We start from the raw sequence: 17,711 nt of genomic DNA, 5'->3' as shown, positions 1-17,711 counted from the left end.
TTGTTCTTGTTTTCTGCTACCCTGAGCCCTCAAATAATAAATGTACACACACATACACAGTAAGCTTTCCCTTATTTCCTGAACTGCTTTCTCTTGGGGGTTCTTCTTACCTTGCTGTGCTTGCTTGATCGCCACGGAGCTGTGGCAGAGTCAGATGTAGGACTGTGTTTTTCATTCAGTAGAATGGCCTTGTCATCTTCATACTCCATTGCCTTCAGACACTTCTAGTTTCTCCACTAGCAGTATTTCCCTTCCCATTAGGCAGTGTGGTTCACTGTTGGGGCCCATTTGGGAACAAACCAGACCTTTTGTCGAGTTACTGTACTCCTACCTTCCTAATTGTAGAATTTGAAGCAGAATGAGTGAATTAATACCATGTACTTAGTGCCTGCAGTGTCCAGGGGAGCATAATGCTGCAGTGTGTGTACAGTAGCACATAAGCGCTCCCTGGGCTCCTCATCCTCCATTTCTGCCGTGTGACTTCACAGCAGCAGGGATGGAAGGTGCACTTTACTCACCAGTGAGTAAATCATGTGAATGGATGTTTTAAAGCACATGCCCAGTACACAGTTCACTGAGAGAGCTGCACTTTCAAACGCTCTCTAGAACACATGCCTGGAATCTGAAATTGCAGTAAGTACTGTTTTTCCTCATCTGTCCTCACTAAGACAAAAGTATGTAGGCATGGGAGACATTTGCATGTGTGCTATTGCAGTTCATTGTTGGCAATACACTGATTCTTTGGTGTTCGATCCCTCCTCAGTACCGGCAAGCGTTTGGAGCATTAGCAGCATTCTAAATACAATTTTATGTGCCTAAGAACTCTAGAAACCACTTTGCTTTACCCTAGAGTGAGAAAGATTCTGATTGATTTTGATGGCATGAAGCTGTCTTTGTTCCTTAAGTCATTGTAAATGACTCCATTACATTGACAGATTGTACTGAGCTCTTTTCTGGGGGAGGGAGGGTGTTTAACTAAAAGAAAGAAATGCAACAGTTGTTACAGCTGTAACTAGGAGGTGTAATGAGATGACATCAATAAATAATGAGTTTTCAATGTATAAACCAAAAATATAATTTTCAGGAAAGGTAAGTGAAACTCCATCACATTGTGGTTTGGTAGCTATATACTGTGTAAAGTGAATAAATAGAAGAATTACTTTCTTCTCTTTCTAAATTCGGTACCCCATCAGAGCCAGTTGTCCACATGACAGTTCATTTTCATGTGAAAAATCCACATATAAATAAGCCAGTGTGCCACTGATATGTTTGGCAGGAATGAGTAGATAAGAGAAAAACAAGCAGGGCTTGAAAGTGTCCTATCATGAGTCACTAGTGTGTATGGTGACTTTGGGGTTGCAGACAGTTATTGAGGGATCCCATAGGATATCTGAAGAAAAAAACAGGTATGAAAAAGAAAAAATGAAAGAGGAAATACATCTTCCGGCTGACTTGTACAAATTGCCTCCGAACAGAATGTGAAAGACTGCCAGATATATACATATCCTGATACCCACTAGAATGTGAATAATGTGTGAATCACTCTGTTTAAACCCAGGCCTGTGGAGAGGCTGGCCATGACTTTCCAGATGAACCCTGTGCCTCTAAACCGATTCAACAGAAATTTATGTTGAAAATAGTGACTAGTAAATCCACTGTGCCTGAAGCAGCCCAATGAAAGGATTGCTAATGGGTATTGCTAATGGGTGTGACCTGGAGCATTGTCTGTGGGCTGTTTTCTTTTTCTCCTTTTAAAGGTTTAGTTTTATTGGAAATACAGATTTATAGAGAAGGAGATATGGAAAGATCGCCTTTCTGCTGGTTCACTCTCCAAAGGGCCACAATGGTTGCAGCTGAGCCGATTAGAAGCCATGGGCCACCTCCAGGTCTCCCACATGAGTGCAAGGTCCCAAGACTTTGGAACATTCTCCACTGCTTTCCCAGCCATAAACAAGGAGCTAGTTGGGAAATGGAGCATCTGAGACATGAACCAGCACTCATATGGGATGCTGGCACTTACAGGCAGAGGACTACCCAATTGAGCAATTGCACTCACTGCATTATGGGCAGTATCAAAGGACCCTAGACTGTATTCTAACTTGACAATGCATTTTATACCATATCTTTTATCTCCACAAGATGAGTGTCCCCTTTTTTGAGAGATCTGACTTAAAATCTCATTGTCAAAACTTAATTAGAACTTTGGATATAAAGAGTTTTCAAAAGTTCAAGACATTTTATCAAAATAAGGTATTAGATCACTGCAAAAATAGTAATCCAAAGGAAACAGTAGTATGAAGAAACATCCAGGGCCCAGCGTGGTAGCCTAGCAGCTAAAGTCCTTGCCTTGAACGTGCCAGGATCCCATATGAGCGCAAGTCCTAATCCCAGCAGCCCCACTTCCCATCCAGCTCCCTGCTTGTGGCCTGGGAAAGCAATTGAGGACAGCCCAAAGCCTTGGGACCCTGCACCCATGTGGAAGACCTGGAGGAAGTTCCTGGCTCCTGGCTTCAGACCAGCTCAGCACTGGCTATTGCAGTCATTTTGGGAGTGAATCATTGGACGGAAGATCCTCCTCTCTGTCTCTCCTCCTCACTGTATATCTCTCCTCTTCTCTCTGTATCTGACTTTGCAATGAAAATAAATAATTTTTTTTTAAAAAAGAAAGAAAGATCCAGCAGAATGGGGGATTTTGCTAATTGCCTATCTGACAAAGGATTCATATGCCAAATAGATAAGCAATTTACAGAGCTAAGAAAAAGACAACCAGTCCAGTTGCAGTATGGGTGAAGGACTTCGATAGTTCTCAAGAAATGCAGATATCCAACAAACCTATGAAAAAAATTCTCAACATCACTAGCCACAAGGGAAATAAAATGTAGATATAAACCACAATTAGATATCACTTCACTCCATTAGAATGGCTAAAATTCAAAACACAAAGTTAAAATGCTGGCAAGGATGCCAGGAAAGAAGGACACTGATATGCTGTTGGTTGGAATGTGAATTGCTGCAGCCACGTTGTAGAATGGTGTGGAGATTCTTTTAAAAACTAGAATTAAACTTGTCATATGATCCATCAACCCCACCGCCAGGCGTATACCTCCAAAGACTTGAACACAATGAACCAAAGAGGTATCTTCACCACCGTGGTTATAACAACATGTTCACAACAGCTAAAATTTGGAATCAAGTTATCCATCATCACATGGATTGGTAAAGAAACTATGGAATTTATACATAATAGAGTACACAATTCAGTTGTGAAAAGGAATCAAATTCTACCATTTACAGCAAATGGAATCATTTGGAGGATATCATGCTGAATGAAATAAGCCAGACCCAGAAAGGCAAATTCCTCACAGTCATCCTTATATGTGGGAGCTAAAAAAAAAAAAGGCGGGGGCGGGGGGGAAACAGAAGGAAAGAAATGTCTGTGTGATATCAGTATCACTGCAAATATAGTTTTGCAAAACTTTGTTTTACACCTTTGTCAGACCAGTAGTTAAGAATGTTATATGCTACTATAGTTTTGGTGATCTGTGATTACTTTTATATTTTACCATATGTGAATGAAATGGTTATTGTTCTCTCCAGTTATTGCTTATTGCCACTGTCTGCCTTCTCACAAACTAAGGTTTTACTGCATTTTTTAAAGTAATAATCCATTTATTCAGCATGTTTTAGCCAGTGGTGCGGTCGAGATTTAATCAGATTTATAAGGTGCTCACTCAGATATTTTAAAGTGAGATGATAATCTTAATTCCTTTAATACAGATAAGGATACTAGGGAGGGTGGACTGTAGTTCTAACCCTTCAGAGAACGGCTCTTGCTGAGTCCGTTTTTTCTCTCTCTTCTATGAGATCGACTCAGGTTTATATAATTCTGATTCATTCGTAATTTTTAAAGTAAAAGGAGAGTGAAGGAGATGAGTATTTTCTTCATTGGTTTGTAGGCGCCGACTTTATCACGGGTCATATGTCATGACAGGTCATGCTGTGTTTTTTCCACATAAATACACTGTCCAAATGGCTGTCATTCAATTTAGTACTTCAAAGCCCATTATGTAAGTAAGCATTAAACATAATGTGTAATGAAAATAATAAATGTATTCTCTTAGATATTGATCTATTAGTGTATGTCATAGTTAAACGACATATTTAAGCAGTAGACCCTCTCTTTATAAAGATACTGAAGGGGTAAACTGACTCAAGTTCATATCATTCAAAATAATGATACTGTTTCCTTCACAGTTATTTCCGACTCCATTTTTTAAATATCCAATTAATTAGAATGATCAATGAATCAAATGAAATTCGTGGTTTTAGAATTCTCAAGGAATTTTTTGTTTGTTTGGAATTTCAGTCCCTGTTATCACTGTGCTGCACTTGACCATGTGAAATAGCAGATGTGGAATAAACTAGAAATGAATTGTGTATATGTTCCTGTTTTTTCATCTATTTTTAATAATGCTTAAAATGTTTTTCAGCGATTGATCTTATCAATAATTTGCTGCAAGTAAAAATGAGAAAGCGCTATAGTGTGGATAAGACTCTGAGTCACCCTTGGCTACAGGTAAAAATCAGTCCTTGATCTTCTTCAGTTGGAGAAATTTTTATAGCATTTAACATTATTTGCAGAAAGTTTTCTGCTGTTTTAAAAGTGTAATTATTCTAACATAAATGTGTTGGCCAATATTCATGTAACTTCTTAGGATTTAGTCATGGTGTTTCTACAAAGAATATTTGACAGAGGACACACATGAATATACCAAATGAGAAATTAAAAAACCCAACGGCAGCAGCAGAAAACAATGATGACAGCAGAACTCAGAGGCCCAGGTTTCAAAAGTATTTGCATGTGTAATCCTGATAGGCAGCCATCCGGTCATGTACCATATTTATTCAGAAGCTGTATTTCTGAATGCTAGGCTATTTGAACATGAAACAGTTGCATGGCAAATGTAAAGTACATGCACTTGCTGTGATGTCTTAAATATTTGTTGCTTTCACATTGAACACAAAGTTTCAAAACTGATACTGTGAAGTACTGAAAGATGATTTGTAGGTATTACATTTCACAGGGCTACCAAGTTCCTAGTCACTTGACTGCAAATATTAATCGCATACACTTTGATCCATAGTGTTATAGAAGTAGTATATGTTTGTAAAGGTTAGGTGAGTGGAATGGTTTTGCTGCTCATGCTGTCACTTGCAGATACGTGATGAAGGATGCATCACTGTTAAAATGGAAGAAAAAAAGGGTAACTGATGGTGGGAACTGACAACATATGAGAAAACGTGTTGTGTTGTAATGATCTCTCTGGCAATGTTTTGGAATTTCTTCTTCAGGACTATCAAGCCTGGTTAGACTTACGGGAACTGGAATGCAAAATTGGGGAACGCTACATCACCCATGAAAGTGATGACTCAAGGTGGGAGCAGTATGCAGGTGAGCAGGGGTTGCAGTACCCCGCACACCTGATCAATCCAAGTGCTAGCCACGGTGACAGTCCTGAGACTGAAGAAACAGAGATGAAAGCCCTCAGTGAGCGTGTCAGCATCCTCTGAGTTCCATCCCTATAATCTGTCAAAACACTGTGGAATTAACAAATACATACGGTCAGGTTTAACATTTGCCTTGCAGAACTGCCATTATTTTCTGTCAGATGAGAACCAAGCTGTTAAACTGTTAGCACTGTTGATGCATCTGAGTTGCCAAGACAAATCAACAGAAGCATTTGTATTTTGTGTGACCAACTGTGTTGTATTAACAAAAGTTCCCTGAAACACTAAACTTGTTATTGTGAATGATTCATGTTATATTTAATGCATTAAACCTGTTTCTGCAGTGCCTTGGCAAATCAGTGGTTTTCTTACTGGAACCTCACTTTGAAAAGGGATGGAACCTGTCCACAAAATAGTTCCATTTGCTGTGTCCCATTGTTATTATCACTGTAATCAAACTCTTGAAGAGTCAGCTATTACCCGTGTTCTGTGAACAACTCCAAAAACTCACATGGGGAAAACAAAAGGTGGGGTGTGTGGGATAAAGGATATAAAGTCCTAAGGCAAAAATGCATGAAAGAATTCCACTGTATGGTTTTTAATTCTGTCTGCCTGATGTGCCTCAGTGTGGTTAAACTCTAGTAAATGCACCTAGGCATGCAGAACCTACTGTTATTAAACCAAAATGCCTTAGAAATGTAAACCGCTATATATAACAGATGTATTTCACTCTTTGTTACAATACCCTGCTGTACTATGGAAAACCAGCAGCTAAGCAACTTTTTGCTTTTGTGTATTTTTTCAATAACAAATAAATAATCTTGTCAAAGTATGTGTCCATTTGGTTGAATTATTTTTATGTCTGGTCCACTCTAGTGTTTTCAGACCAATTAGGAACAGTGATAGGTCCTCTCAAAAGCAGGACAAAAACGTGTAGCATTCTGATTGAATCAATATAAGTTAGGGACTTAGCAGACTCATACTAGATGGAGGCTGACTGCTTGGACTCCTCGGCCCATATTGGAGTGCCTGGTTCAGTCCCAGCTTCTCTGTCTCAGATCCAGCTGCGTGCTAATGTGTATTCTTGGAGGTTCCAAGTACTTGAGTCCTTGCCATTCATGATGGAAGGTCGGGATGGGATTTCAGGCTCCTGGCTTGGCCTGGCCCCTGCACTGACTGCTATGGACAATGGGGGATTCTCTCTTTCTCTTTCTCTCTCTCTTTTTCTGCTTGTCTTCTCTGTCACTCAGCCTTTGAAATTGATATATAAGATTAACACTGATTCTGGTTGGTTTTTATATTCTCTAAGCAAAATGATTCTGGTATTTGCCACCACAAAAAAAGGCAAGAAAGTAATCCCTAGAGACAGTGTCAACTGAAGTAAGATTTTAAAACCTGGAGAAGAGATAACTAACAATGGCTCTAAAAAATTCTATGTTGGGCCCAGCACAATAGCCTAGTGGCTAAAGTCCTCGCCTTGATCATCCCGGTATCCCATATGGGCACCAGTTCTAATCCCAGCAGCTCTGCTTCCCATATAGCTCCCTGCTTGTGACATGGGAAAGCAATCAAGGACAGCCCAAAGCCTTGGGACCTTGCATTCGAGTGGGAGACCTGGAAGAAGCTCCTGGCTCTTGGCTTCAGATTGGCTCAGCTCCAGCCACTGCAGCTACTTGGGGAGTGAACCATCAGATGAAAGTTCTTCCTCTCTGTTTCTCCTCTCTGTATATATGCTTTTCCAATAAAAATAAATGAATCTTTTAAAAAAAAGATACTATGTGAATGGAGTGAGTGATGTAGGCTGTTTTCTTCATAGCAGCTAATGTCATAGTATGAGACAAAAAATATAGAAAGTAATAGTGGAAGTATAAGTTGCAAGACATTGGAACATACTGGGAAAGGATATTAATGCTTCAGATTCTGTTTCCACTCAGAGGGATGGGAAAAAATAGTTGTTCAGTCTAATAATCTCTATTTTATGTTATTACTAAATTTTAAATAGGTCTAAACATACAAAATATCTCCTCAATCTGCTGCTTGTTTCTGTGGGCCTGCTTACAGCAACCAAAGCATGTTTCTTATCCTTGCCATTTTTCTCTCTTGTTGCTGTGTTAACTCTTGCTCGTTCTTTTCTCATTTGTACCTCTTATAATTTGTCTCTCTCTAGTTGCCCCCTTTGTGCTAGATATAGTTGTTTTTAATTTAATTTTATTATTATATTTTCTTTTTTAATTAATTGTATTGAATGAATGATTTTGTCATGCTTGCATTTAATTCTTTGTGTGCAGATTTCTTCCAGCATGTTTATAACAGCAGCTTTAAAGTCCACATCAAACATCTGGGCTGTCTACCCAAACCCTTCACCCTATCAGGGACAATTTCCAGTGTTTTACTATGCATGTATCACTCCTCATGAGTATTAATTACTATAGTATTAATATGTATTATGTAACATATAATTGTAACATAATGTGTAACTCTGTAACATGTAATATGTAACTCTGTCATGTTCCTTTATCCAGTGAACGTCCTGGTGGTTTTCTTTGCTTAGTAACTCTCCTGAATTAATTCTGTAGAGTATGTCTCTCTTGCAGTAGGCACCTACCATCTCTACTTGGTTTTTTTTTAATATGTTTGGCTTTGTTGTTGTTTGTTTAGTTTTTAAGCCTGGCTTCTTAGAGGACATCTGGAGACAAAGGCGTAGTGCACACATGCATTTTACATTTCCTGAACTAGTGAAGTCTCTACTCTTTGCTGATGTAGCTGGGTGTAAGTTGGGTTTAAGTTGTTAATAAGTTTCCCTCAGTTGGTTTTTTTTCTCCGTGTACAAGACCGAATATTCAACCAGGGAAGTGCAGATGCCTGAGGCCTTCCTCAGTGTCCTGTGACTATATATGCAGCCTTGCACCAACTCATAGCATCGCAGTCACCAAGGATATATGGAAAATTCCTCTCTACCGCTCTATGAAGTTTCTGATTGTTCTACCAGTGTATTGACTGTTTCAATCAGTACTGCAACATTCACTTGCTGTGACGTTTGCAGCTAATACTGTTCTTGCTAGTCTTCTGCATCAGTGGTCCCTGGGTTTGCCCAGCCTGTTCCAGCTGCTACTTTACTCCATAGTACTGAATGAAGAGGAGGGAAGCATGCTGAAAGATCAAAGACTGCCACTAGTCTTACAGAGGTTACTTTTTCTTACTATACATTTATTGATTTATTGTATGCCCTGGCCCATCTCCAAAGAGCTGAAATGACTGTTTTGGACACTTTTGTAGTCATATCATTATTCTTTGGAAAATACTTGCTTAACATTCCATTATATCATTGTGAAAGTCTGCAGTGCTGAAACCTCCATATAGGGATATCCATACAATTTAAAGAAAATTTAGGGGATATGTTACAACTAAAGATACATATTAATTAGAAGAAAATATTCAGAGAATTTCAACTTTTCTCATTTCTTCGAATTTGTCATAATTAGCTTCCTAACTATTAAGTAAACTAATTGTCTTGTGAGAATAAAGCATCTAATTTTGAAAAATGTACTAAATCTCTTTCACTCTCACTTTTGGGCTTTCTCTCTGTCTCTCCTCACCTCCTCCTCTTTTATTTTGTCTGAACACTATGACTCCCCGTACTCAAATGGGCCAAAGCATCTCCTATCTTGATAACAATACATGAGTGAGTATGAGCATAACCCCCACAGAACTTCAAGCTCTTAGAGGCCATCTCAGCTAACATCAGCATACGGCTTGAGGAGGTGCCAAATTGTTCTTCCACATACAGAAATGCAGGACCAAGGATAATTACTCTGAATGATTTCCTAAGCATTTGGGGCTGCTTTGTTCCTCTGTCCCTCTGATTTGAATAGTATTTTTCTTCATTCTAAATTTTCTCAGAGTAGTCCTTTTACTTGATTTTTTTCTAACCTTTTTTGAGAAAACCATACCACCACAATCCCGCATTGTCTTTGTTCAAAATTACACTGTAATATAAATAATTAAACAATGGACTCAGCTTCCTCCTTCAACAGAATAATACAAACAAATCAGCTCAGCCCTTACTCATCTTTCTAGAAAACATATAATTTCCATTCTTTTTGAAAAGATTTATTTATTTTTATTTAAAAGGCAGAGTTAAGAGAGAGGAGAGACAGAATGATCTTCCATCTACTGGTTCAGTCCACAAATGACCACAATGGCCAGAGCTGAGCCAATCCAAAGCCAGGATTTGTCTGCCACGTGGGTTCAGGGTCCCAAGCACTAGAACTCTTCCCTGCTGCTTTTCTAGACCACAAGCAGGGATCTGGATCAGAAGTGAAGCAGCCAGAACATGACCAGTGCCCATTCAGGATACCAATACCACAAGGCAGGGGATTAATTGGCTATGCCACTGCACCAGCCCCTATTTCCTGTTTTCTTTAGTATTTATCACATGATTTTGTTTTGCTTGTTTCCATCCTATTGAATAAGATATTTATGTTTCCCCCAATAAATCCTTTCTGCAAGAGTAATCAGTGATTCTTTGTTCAACATTTTCCCAATGTAGTGTAATGATGTGGAAGCAGACAAAAATTGAACTTGGGCCATCAAAGCACTAAAACCTCCATGTCTCATTAGGGATGTTGATAAAAGATTAGTTGGAATAATACATAAAACTTAGTGTTAAGACATCAGCCAAGCTTCAGTGAGCAGTATTTGCGATGATTTGGTCATTTGGTGAACATTTTAGCAACTTCTCATGTCTTGGGAATATAGTTGATGAAAGGACAGATGTAGTTCAGCCCTCATTTCCTGTGACCTTCCTTTTTCAGTGGGTGTCCAGCTTCTGTCTATACGAAGTTCCCAAAATGTTCTATTCTCTTTCAGATAAATCATATAAATCTGATATGATTTATATCTGTGAACTCAACTTTTATCATCACTAGTACTCTCCGATCTATACTGGCTACTACAAAGTTTCTTAAATCCAGTTTCATTTTTACACAAGTTTATACAATGTTTTTATTTCAAGGTTTCTCCATGACTTTCAATTAAATTGTGTAAAATTCATTTCTTATTTTAGCCTTCAAATCAACTGCACCGTACTGTTCTAAGTAGAATTTTTCCTTCAGGCTCGTCTCCCTTCTGTGTAGTCTCTACTGTATACTTGAGTGTGCTCTGTAGGCAAAACCATGCAGAATAAGCTACACTTGGACTTCATAAATTGTAGCTTGTGTACATAGAGAAATAATCATTAGAGCCAATTATCCTTAGACAGACTGATGTTTCAAATTCTAATTACAAATTTATGGCCTCATTAACACGTGTTTCATTTTATATCTTGGCTACCACATTTTATTGTTACAATTCATTAAAAATAATGTGAAAAACGAAGATGATCATAAACTTCATCATATAAGCAAACGAAAAACATAGTGCCTGAGTAATGATAACAACACTTTATATTTGCATAGCAACTTCCTTTTAAGGAGCTCAAAACATTTCACAAATATTATCTCATTAATCCTATGAGTGCCGCAATAAAAAATAACTTCTTGCATCTCTCAGCTAGGGAAATTGATGCATTAGATGGCCACAGTTTGTTTCCATTGTAGTGCATTGAATCATGACTAAATGAACCGTGATATTTATATCCATTTATTAGCATTATTTTTAAAGATTTATTTATTTTTATTGGAAAGGCTAATATACAGAGAGGAGAGACCGAGAGGAAGATCTTCCGTCTGATGGTTCACTCCCCAAGCAGCTGCAGTGGTTGTAGCTGAGCCAATCTGAAGCCAGGAGCCTCTTCTAGGTCTCCCACGAGGGTGCAGGGTTCCAATACTTTGGGCCGTCCTCGACTGCCTTCCCAAGACACAGGCAGGGATCTGGATGGGAAGTGGAGCCGCCTGGATGAGAACTGGCGCGCATATGGGATCCCAATACATTCAAGGCAAGGACCTTAACCACTATGCTAGCGCACCGGGCCCAGCATTATTATTAAGATGTATATAAGCAAGGACCTGTTAGTGGTGTACATTTTATGAGAATTTTCTGTACATGAGACAAGTGTAACTCCCACCACATTCAAGATATGGGACAAGCTTACTACTCCAAAAACCTCCTTTGAGGTTTGGTTCTCCCCCGCAAAAACCCCTGACCAACCCCATTCTGCTTAGCTGTTCTTACTGTTACTTCTTTTCCAGAATTTTATATAATTACAGATATATAACCTTTGTCTTTCATGATGGCAGCTTTGAGAATTAATAGGATATTCTCTTTTTTTCTTACTGTAGAGAATATTCCATTATATAGATGTATCCAGTTTGCTTATAAACCTGGCCCAGAACCTTGAAGACCTGTGGGGCGGGGGGTAGAGAGAGAGAGAATATTTTTCTAGGTTAAATAATACACATGAATGGATTTTGTACTTTATAAGGTAAGTCTAAGAAATTGACAAACTCATTGCAGCTAATTACTTTAGCGTTTAAGATGAAACTTTCTATCTGCTTCTCACATCAGAGTACCTAAGTTCAGTTTCTGTCTGGCTCCTGATCCCAAATTCCTGCTAATGCAGTCCTTGGTAGGTAGTGGTGATGACCGAAAGAGCTGGGTTCCTGTCACCCAAGACTTTGATTTCATTCCCGGTTCCCAGCTCAGCCCTTCGTTCAGCCCTGGGCATTTTTGCTGTCTGAAAAGTGAACCAACAGATTCTCATTCTCTCCTCCCATATGCCTCCATTAAGATGTACAAATAAGAGAGTTGAATTTAAGACTGATTAGTATGTAGTAGTGTTTCATTGTGGTTGTTACTTAAGAATGCTCTTCAGAGATAAAGGTAAAAAGAAGATCTCAGATGAAAGAATTAGTGAATTTGTGGGCAGCAAAAATATTCTTCAAGAAATATGAAAGTCCAGACTCCTTATGAAGGAATATACTATTGCAATAATATGGGAAAAATCAGGGATGGGAATTTGGTCGGGGGTGGACTCTCAGGCCCTATGGAATTGTACCATAAAATTCAAAATTAAAAGAAAATACATAAGGAATGTTTTTTGATTGAATAAAAATGCCTCTGGAAGGAAACATACAATGTCATCAATGAAGAGACTGGGGAAAATACATACTTTATTTGTGTAAATAAAGTACACAAATCCCCAATTTTACTGAATGTGAAATTTTGTGTTGACAGTTCCTACTTTCTTTAATTTTGAAAATTAATTTGTTCCTTTGAAAGTCAGATTTACAGAGAGAAACAGAGATCTTCATCCATCTGTTCACTCTCCGGATAGCTTTAACAATCATTTCTGAGGTATGTTGAGGCCAGAAACCTGAAACTCCAACCAGATCTGACTGGCTTCACAGGTATACAAGCAGGGAGCTGAATTGAAGTGGATCAACCAGGGCTTCCACTGGTGTCCATACGGCATGGTAGTGTCGCAAGTGGAGGCGTAGCCCACTGCAGTACAGCACCAGCTGCCTTCTTTTCAGTATTTTAAAATGTTACTGCCCTGCTTTCTGACAGTTTCCTTTAAATATTATTTCCCTTGAAGCAGGCATGGTGGCATTTCAGGCTAATGCTCCAGCTGTGGCACTGGATGCTGTATTTATGATGCAACTTCAGCTTAGGGCGTGGGAAAGCAGTGAAAGTTGATCAACTCTTGAACTCCTGCATCCACATGGGACACCCAGAAGAATCTCCTGGCTGCCAGCTTCACCTCAGCCCAGCTCGTGCTGTTGTGACCATTTAGGGAATCAATCAGCATGTGGAAGATCCTTCTTTCTCTCTCTCTCAAGTAAAATGAATTGATTATAAACACACACATGTAATTTTTCTTTGGAAAAACTTCAGAAGCTTTCAAGATATTTCACTTGTGACTAGCTTTCTGATTTGGGATTATGTAGGTTCTGAACACGGATTTTTAATCTTTTTTGCATTTATCTTGTATAGTTTTCAATGACAGTAAATTTCCGAACACATGTTTTCACTACGTCTGCCAAAATTTTCTTTAAATAGTTTCTATTAGGTTTTTGAAATCTCAATGACTTAATTTCAAGCATATTGTCCCATATAGCCCTGGGGATCCATTTGTTCTTTTCCTAATTTTTTCCCCAAATTCAGTACTTTCTATCAGTCTGTGTTTAGTTTATTGTCTCTTTGGTCTCTTGTTTCTATTCTGTTGTTGAATTCAGCCAGGAAATTTTTAAATTCTTCACTTAATTCTTCTGTTCTGAAGTTTGCCTCCAGTTCTGTTTTCATATCTTCTATTGATCTGAGTTTTTGCCCACTCATTACAATAATATTTGGCATGCATAGAAATTATAAGAGCTGTTTTAAATTTGTTTTCTGATCCTTCCCATAGCTGTTCCATTTCAGGATTGACGTCTGTTGTCATTTTTTCTTGTGTGATGTTGATATTTTCATGTTTTCTCTGTTGAATACTTTTTTATTTTATCCTGAATTTTTGGAATATTATATCTTTGTCTTGTTTAAATCCTCTAGAGAATATCCATGGCTCATTTCTTGGTTTTTAGTAAATTCCTCTTTGCCTTTTGTGAGCAGTAATTCATATCAGTTCAATGTGTTAAACCTTTACAATGCCTTTTGGATTTGTCTGTTGTAGGCAGTTGTAGTCTAAAGACTAGGAAGCAGTCTACCCTAAAATTTAGTTCTCAGAGTCATTGATATGTTGATAAATGTTAGATCTCAACATGACTTCTTGAATTTGTACCCAAAGGCTCACTTACAATGTTTTGCAGTTTATTTCTCGAGCTCTGTCTTCTGTGTGATCTCTCTGATCCTGTCTGTTTCTGGGAATCTGCTGCACGGTTCCTAAGCTGGAAGATCATGGCTTTGAGTTCCCTGCGTTGCTACATGATAACTATGATGGTGACTATCTCCGGGGCAAGGCAACAGCAGGATAGATGATACACAAAACAAAAAAACAAACAAACAAAAAACAAACAAACAAAAAAAAAAAAACCAAAGAGCTGCCCCTTTTGCTCTTGGGACCATAGTTTCTCTGATCAAAGGAAAGAGTTTGCTCATTTGGAATTCTAGGTGCCTTACCAGCTTACAGTCCCAGCCCTTGGCTGTCACTGCTATTTTCAGTGAAGCTGGAGTGAGAAACAAGAGGAAATGGGAAAAAAAACAATAGAGGCTTTTGCCAAATCTGTGTGCCTGTAGTGGGCATCTTTCTACTTCTGAGAAAATATAAAAGCTTTCTTTGGAGTGTCTCATGTTTTTGTTCAAGTATATATAGTCCCTGGTTCTAGCAGCTTTTCACTCCATTGCCAGCAGACACCAGCGAGAAAGGTGCAGGAGCCGACTTGTTGATTTGTTAGTAATTCAGGTTCTGGTTTCGTTCCTAAATCTGTCTGCTGCCATTTACTTTCTGAGTCCTGAGACGGCTGCTCTGTGCGTTGTGTCCAGGGCTTCCAGCTGCGTTTGGGGGAAAAGACAGTGGAATGTGTTTACTCCATGTTGATTGGAACCAGAAACCACAGTTTAGGTTTCCTGAATCCTAGTCAGCAAACAAATCTTGTAGTGTGCTTTAGTCTAAAGCCTAAAATAAGTATCTGAAGAATAATAGTACAGAAGATTTAAATAATCGAGGTGCCAGAGTATAACCATTCCATTTAGCCCTCTTCAGAACTCTTTGAGAGCTGTATGGTAGATGTTTTAGTATTTCTACTTTTATATTGTACTTTCTTATATATTTTCCTTTTATATATCCTGTATTTTCTTTATGTACTCGGATCTATACCATATGCACTTGCATTTTCTTACATATTTTACATATTTACACTTGTATGTTCTTACATATTTATTTATAAATAGGGGACTGAAGTTTAGAGATAAGGAAGTTATACAACGTCATGCAGTTAATAACTGATGCAGCCAGGATTTAAACTCAAGCAGTCTAACTCCAGAGCCCAAGCTTTCAGTGGCTATAAGACCTTAGTTCCCTATTTACATATATTTTTGTTTTGTTTCAGTGAACACAATACCGTACCTTAGTGGAAAAATGCCTGAGTATTATTGTTATTGCTACATGCTTAACTGATTTTATTCCAGACAAGCTTATTGAGGAGATTACCTTTGACAGCGTTGGTGGACATCTCAGTAAACAACTGAGAGACACAAGGGTTGATGTTTTAATATACCTAAAACTGAACTTTATGTGTTTTTTATGTTCTTCAAATCTGAGACTTGGAGAACAAGCCCTTATGGTTACATGTGCCAAAGCCTAAAAGCTATTGTTATAGAGGATGATCTGAGGCTAGGCAAGCTCCAAGGCCTGGGGTTTGTGGGAGACCCGAAGATGATGCCCCCAAACAGGCTTGACTTGTTTACTTCAATCAGTTCTGCTAATATCTACCGATTTTTTTTTCACACTTTCACCCACATGTTACATAGATGTTGATATCTCCTTAAAATAAAAATGAACCATGAAGACTTTTTGTAAAATAATGCAAAAAATTTCAAGTATATTCTTAGAGAAAAGAACTTTCCTGTACTGTATAAATGGTGTTCCTTGTGATACAGTTTTACAACAGCATTTGATTTTTTGAAGTTCAACTTTTTTCATGCATGTTCCAAGTATCTATACTGTAAAAGAATAAAAATACATATAGAATTGGAAAAAATAGATTTATCAGTTTTTCCATGTACTCCAACCAAAAATACTAAATTCAATCTCCATAGAAGATTTCATCTGAGAACTAGTTCATCAGGGTTGGTTTATTCCCTTGAACTATCAGCTGCTTAAATGTACTTAAGCTCTTAAAAGTGCATTTCCTCCCTTCCCCCTCGTTTCTGCAGCTCTGAAGTTCTTGGGCTTGGGGATACATAACTCCAATCCCAATTTCAGTTTCCATCTGGACTCATATGTTTCTTGTAAAGATGTTATACCTACTCTACCCAGGGCGATTTTATATTGAGACCATAACTTAATGACATTTGCAAAGTCCATTTTACCAATCAAAGTCATTTTGCAGATTCAAGGACTAAGGATGTGGGCACATGTTTTTTGAGACCCACAAATTAACCTGTTACAGCCCAGAAAGTAAATAATAAACTTTCACCAGTGTAATAGAATCAAATCATAAAAATACCTGAAAAATCAGATTATTTTTGGTGTACTTAACAAGTTTGATAAACCTAACAATCCATTAAATGAATTATAACATCAGTGAAATGTTGGTGGGTCCCTGTAAATTCAAAAGCAACTTTTTCCCCTGGAACATATTATTTATATTATCATGTATAGGTATTGGCATGGCTGTCAATTTCCTTCAACACAGGTGGAATCAACTTAATTCCTTTTGAGTGATCACAAGTTATTTTTTATTATAACCCAAAATGAAAGTATTTTAAAATGTAATGAGAAATCCTATATTTAAAAAAATTAAAGCATACCTAAATTCATTTGAAGAATTATTTCCACAACATTCTCATATTTCCATATTAGTTCATTTTCTGCAAGCAGTTCCCAATTCGATGAACTCAAGGGGAGAAAAGGTTATTAAAGCCTCAAATCATAACCTATAACATCGCAGGTGTATCAGAATATCAGTAATTTATAAATGACCGGCTAATCAAAGTAAAATTAATTAGCCTTTATATCAGAAGATAATTAGCATAATAAACTTTAAAATCTTCCATGTCTTCATGTCTAAGTAAAGTTTCTTGTCCAATGAATTCTCAGCCACCCTCAGAGTAAATCAGCAGACTATCATAATGTGCCTTTAATTATATTCATTAATATTCATTTTGGAAAAGTGTATCATAGTTTCTATTTCAAGAACAAAAGATGGAACATTAAATTTTGCTTTTATCTAGAATGTTCAGTTTCAGAATAGTTTCTACAAAACTTTTCTCTGAGATCATTGTACCTTAACAGTTGAACTACTGAAATGTAACACATTTGTTCTCTTGAATTATAAACAATTTGTCTCTGAATGCTCTTATTTAGACCGAAGGGGAATGATTTTAGCTTGACTCAGCATTTTCCTCAAGGATTCCCTTAGAGTACATCAGCATGCAGAATGAAACCAAGGGTAGGGACAAAACCATAAACAACACGTGCAGTCGCATTTCATGGTCACCAGCAAAATCACAGCTGTAACATAAGCACACTTTTATTTCACGCTTACTCTGTGCCAGCCACTATCCGCACTTTATATGCATTAACTTCCACAATATTTCTAACAGCTCCA

At 37.9% G+C, this 17,711-nt stretch overlaps 1 protein-coding gene across 1 annotated transcript in view; it reads left to right on the top strand.

Annotated features, from left to right (window-relative positions):
• PRKD1 (protein kinase D1) overlaps positions 1–6,337 on the top strand; it is a 305,664-nt gene extending 299,327 nt beyond the window's left edge. The window contains exons 17-18 of the mRNA XM_058666284.1: positions 4,491–4,576; positions 5,353–6,337. Of these exons, the coding sequence (XP_058522267.1) occupies positions 4,491–4,576; positions 5,353–5,571 (305 nt within the window). The 3' untranslated portion in view covers positions 5,572–6,337. The remainder of the gene's footprint in view (positions 1–4,490; positions 4,577–5,352) is intronic.
• Positions 6,338–17,711: the final 11,374 nt, after the last annotated feature.

This window comes from Ochotona princeps, chromosome 6 (genome assembly GCF_030435755.1).
Source record: "Ochotona princeps isolate mOchPri1 chromosome 6, mOchPri1.hap1, whole genome shotgun sequence".
Taxonomy (NCBI): Eukaryota; Metazoa; Chordata; class Mammalia; order Lagomorpha; family Ochotonidae; genus Ochotona; species Ochotona princeps.
Note: the sequence above shows the minus strand (reverse complement) of the source record. Positions and strands in the feature narration are given on the sequence as shown.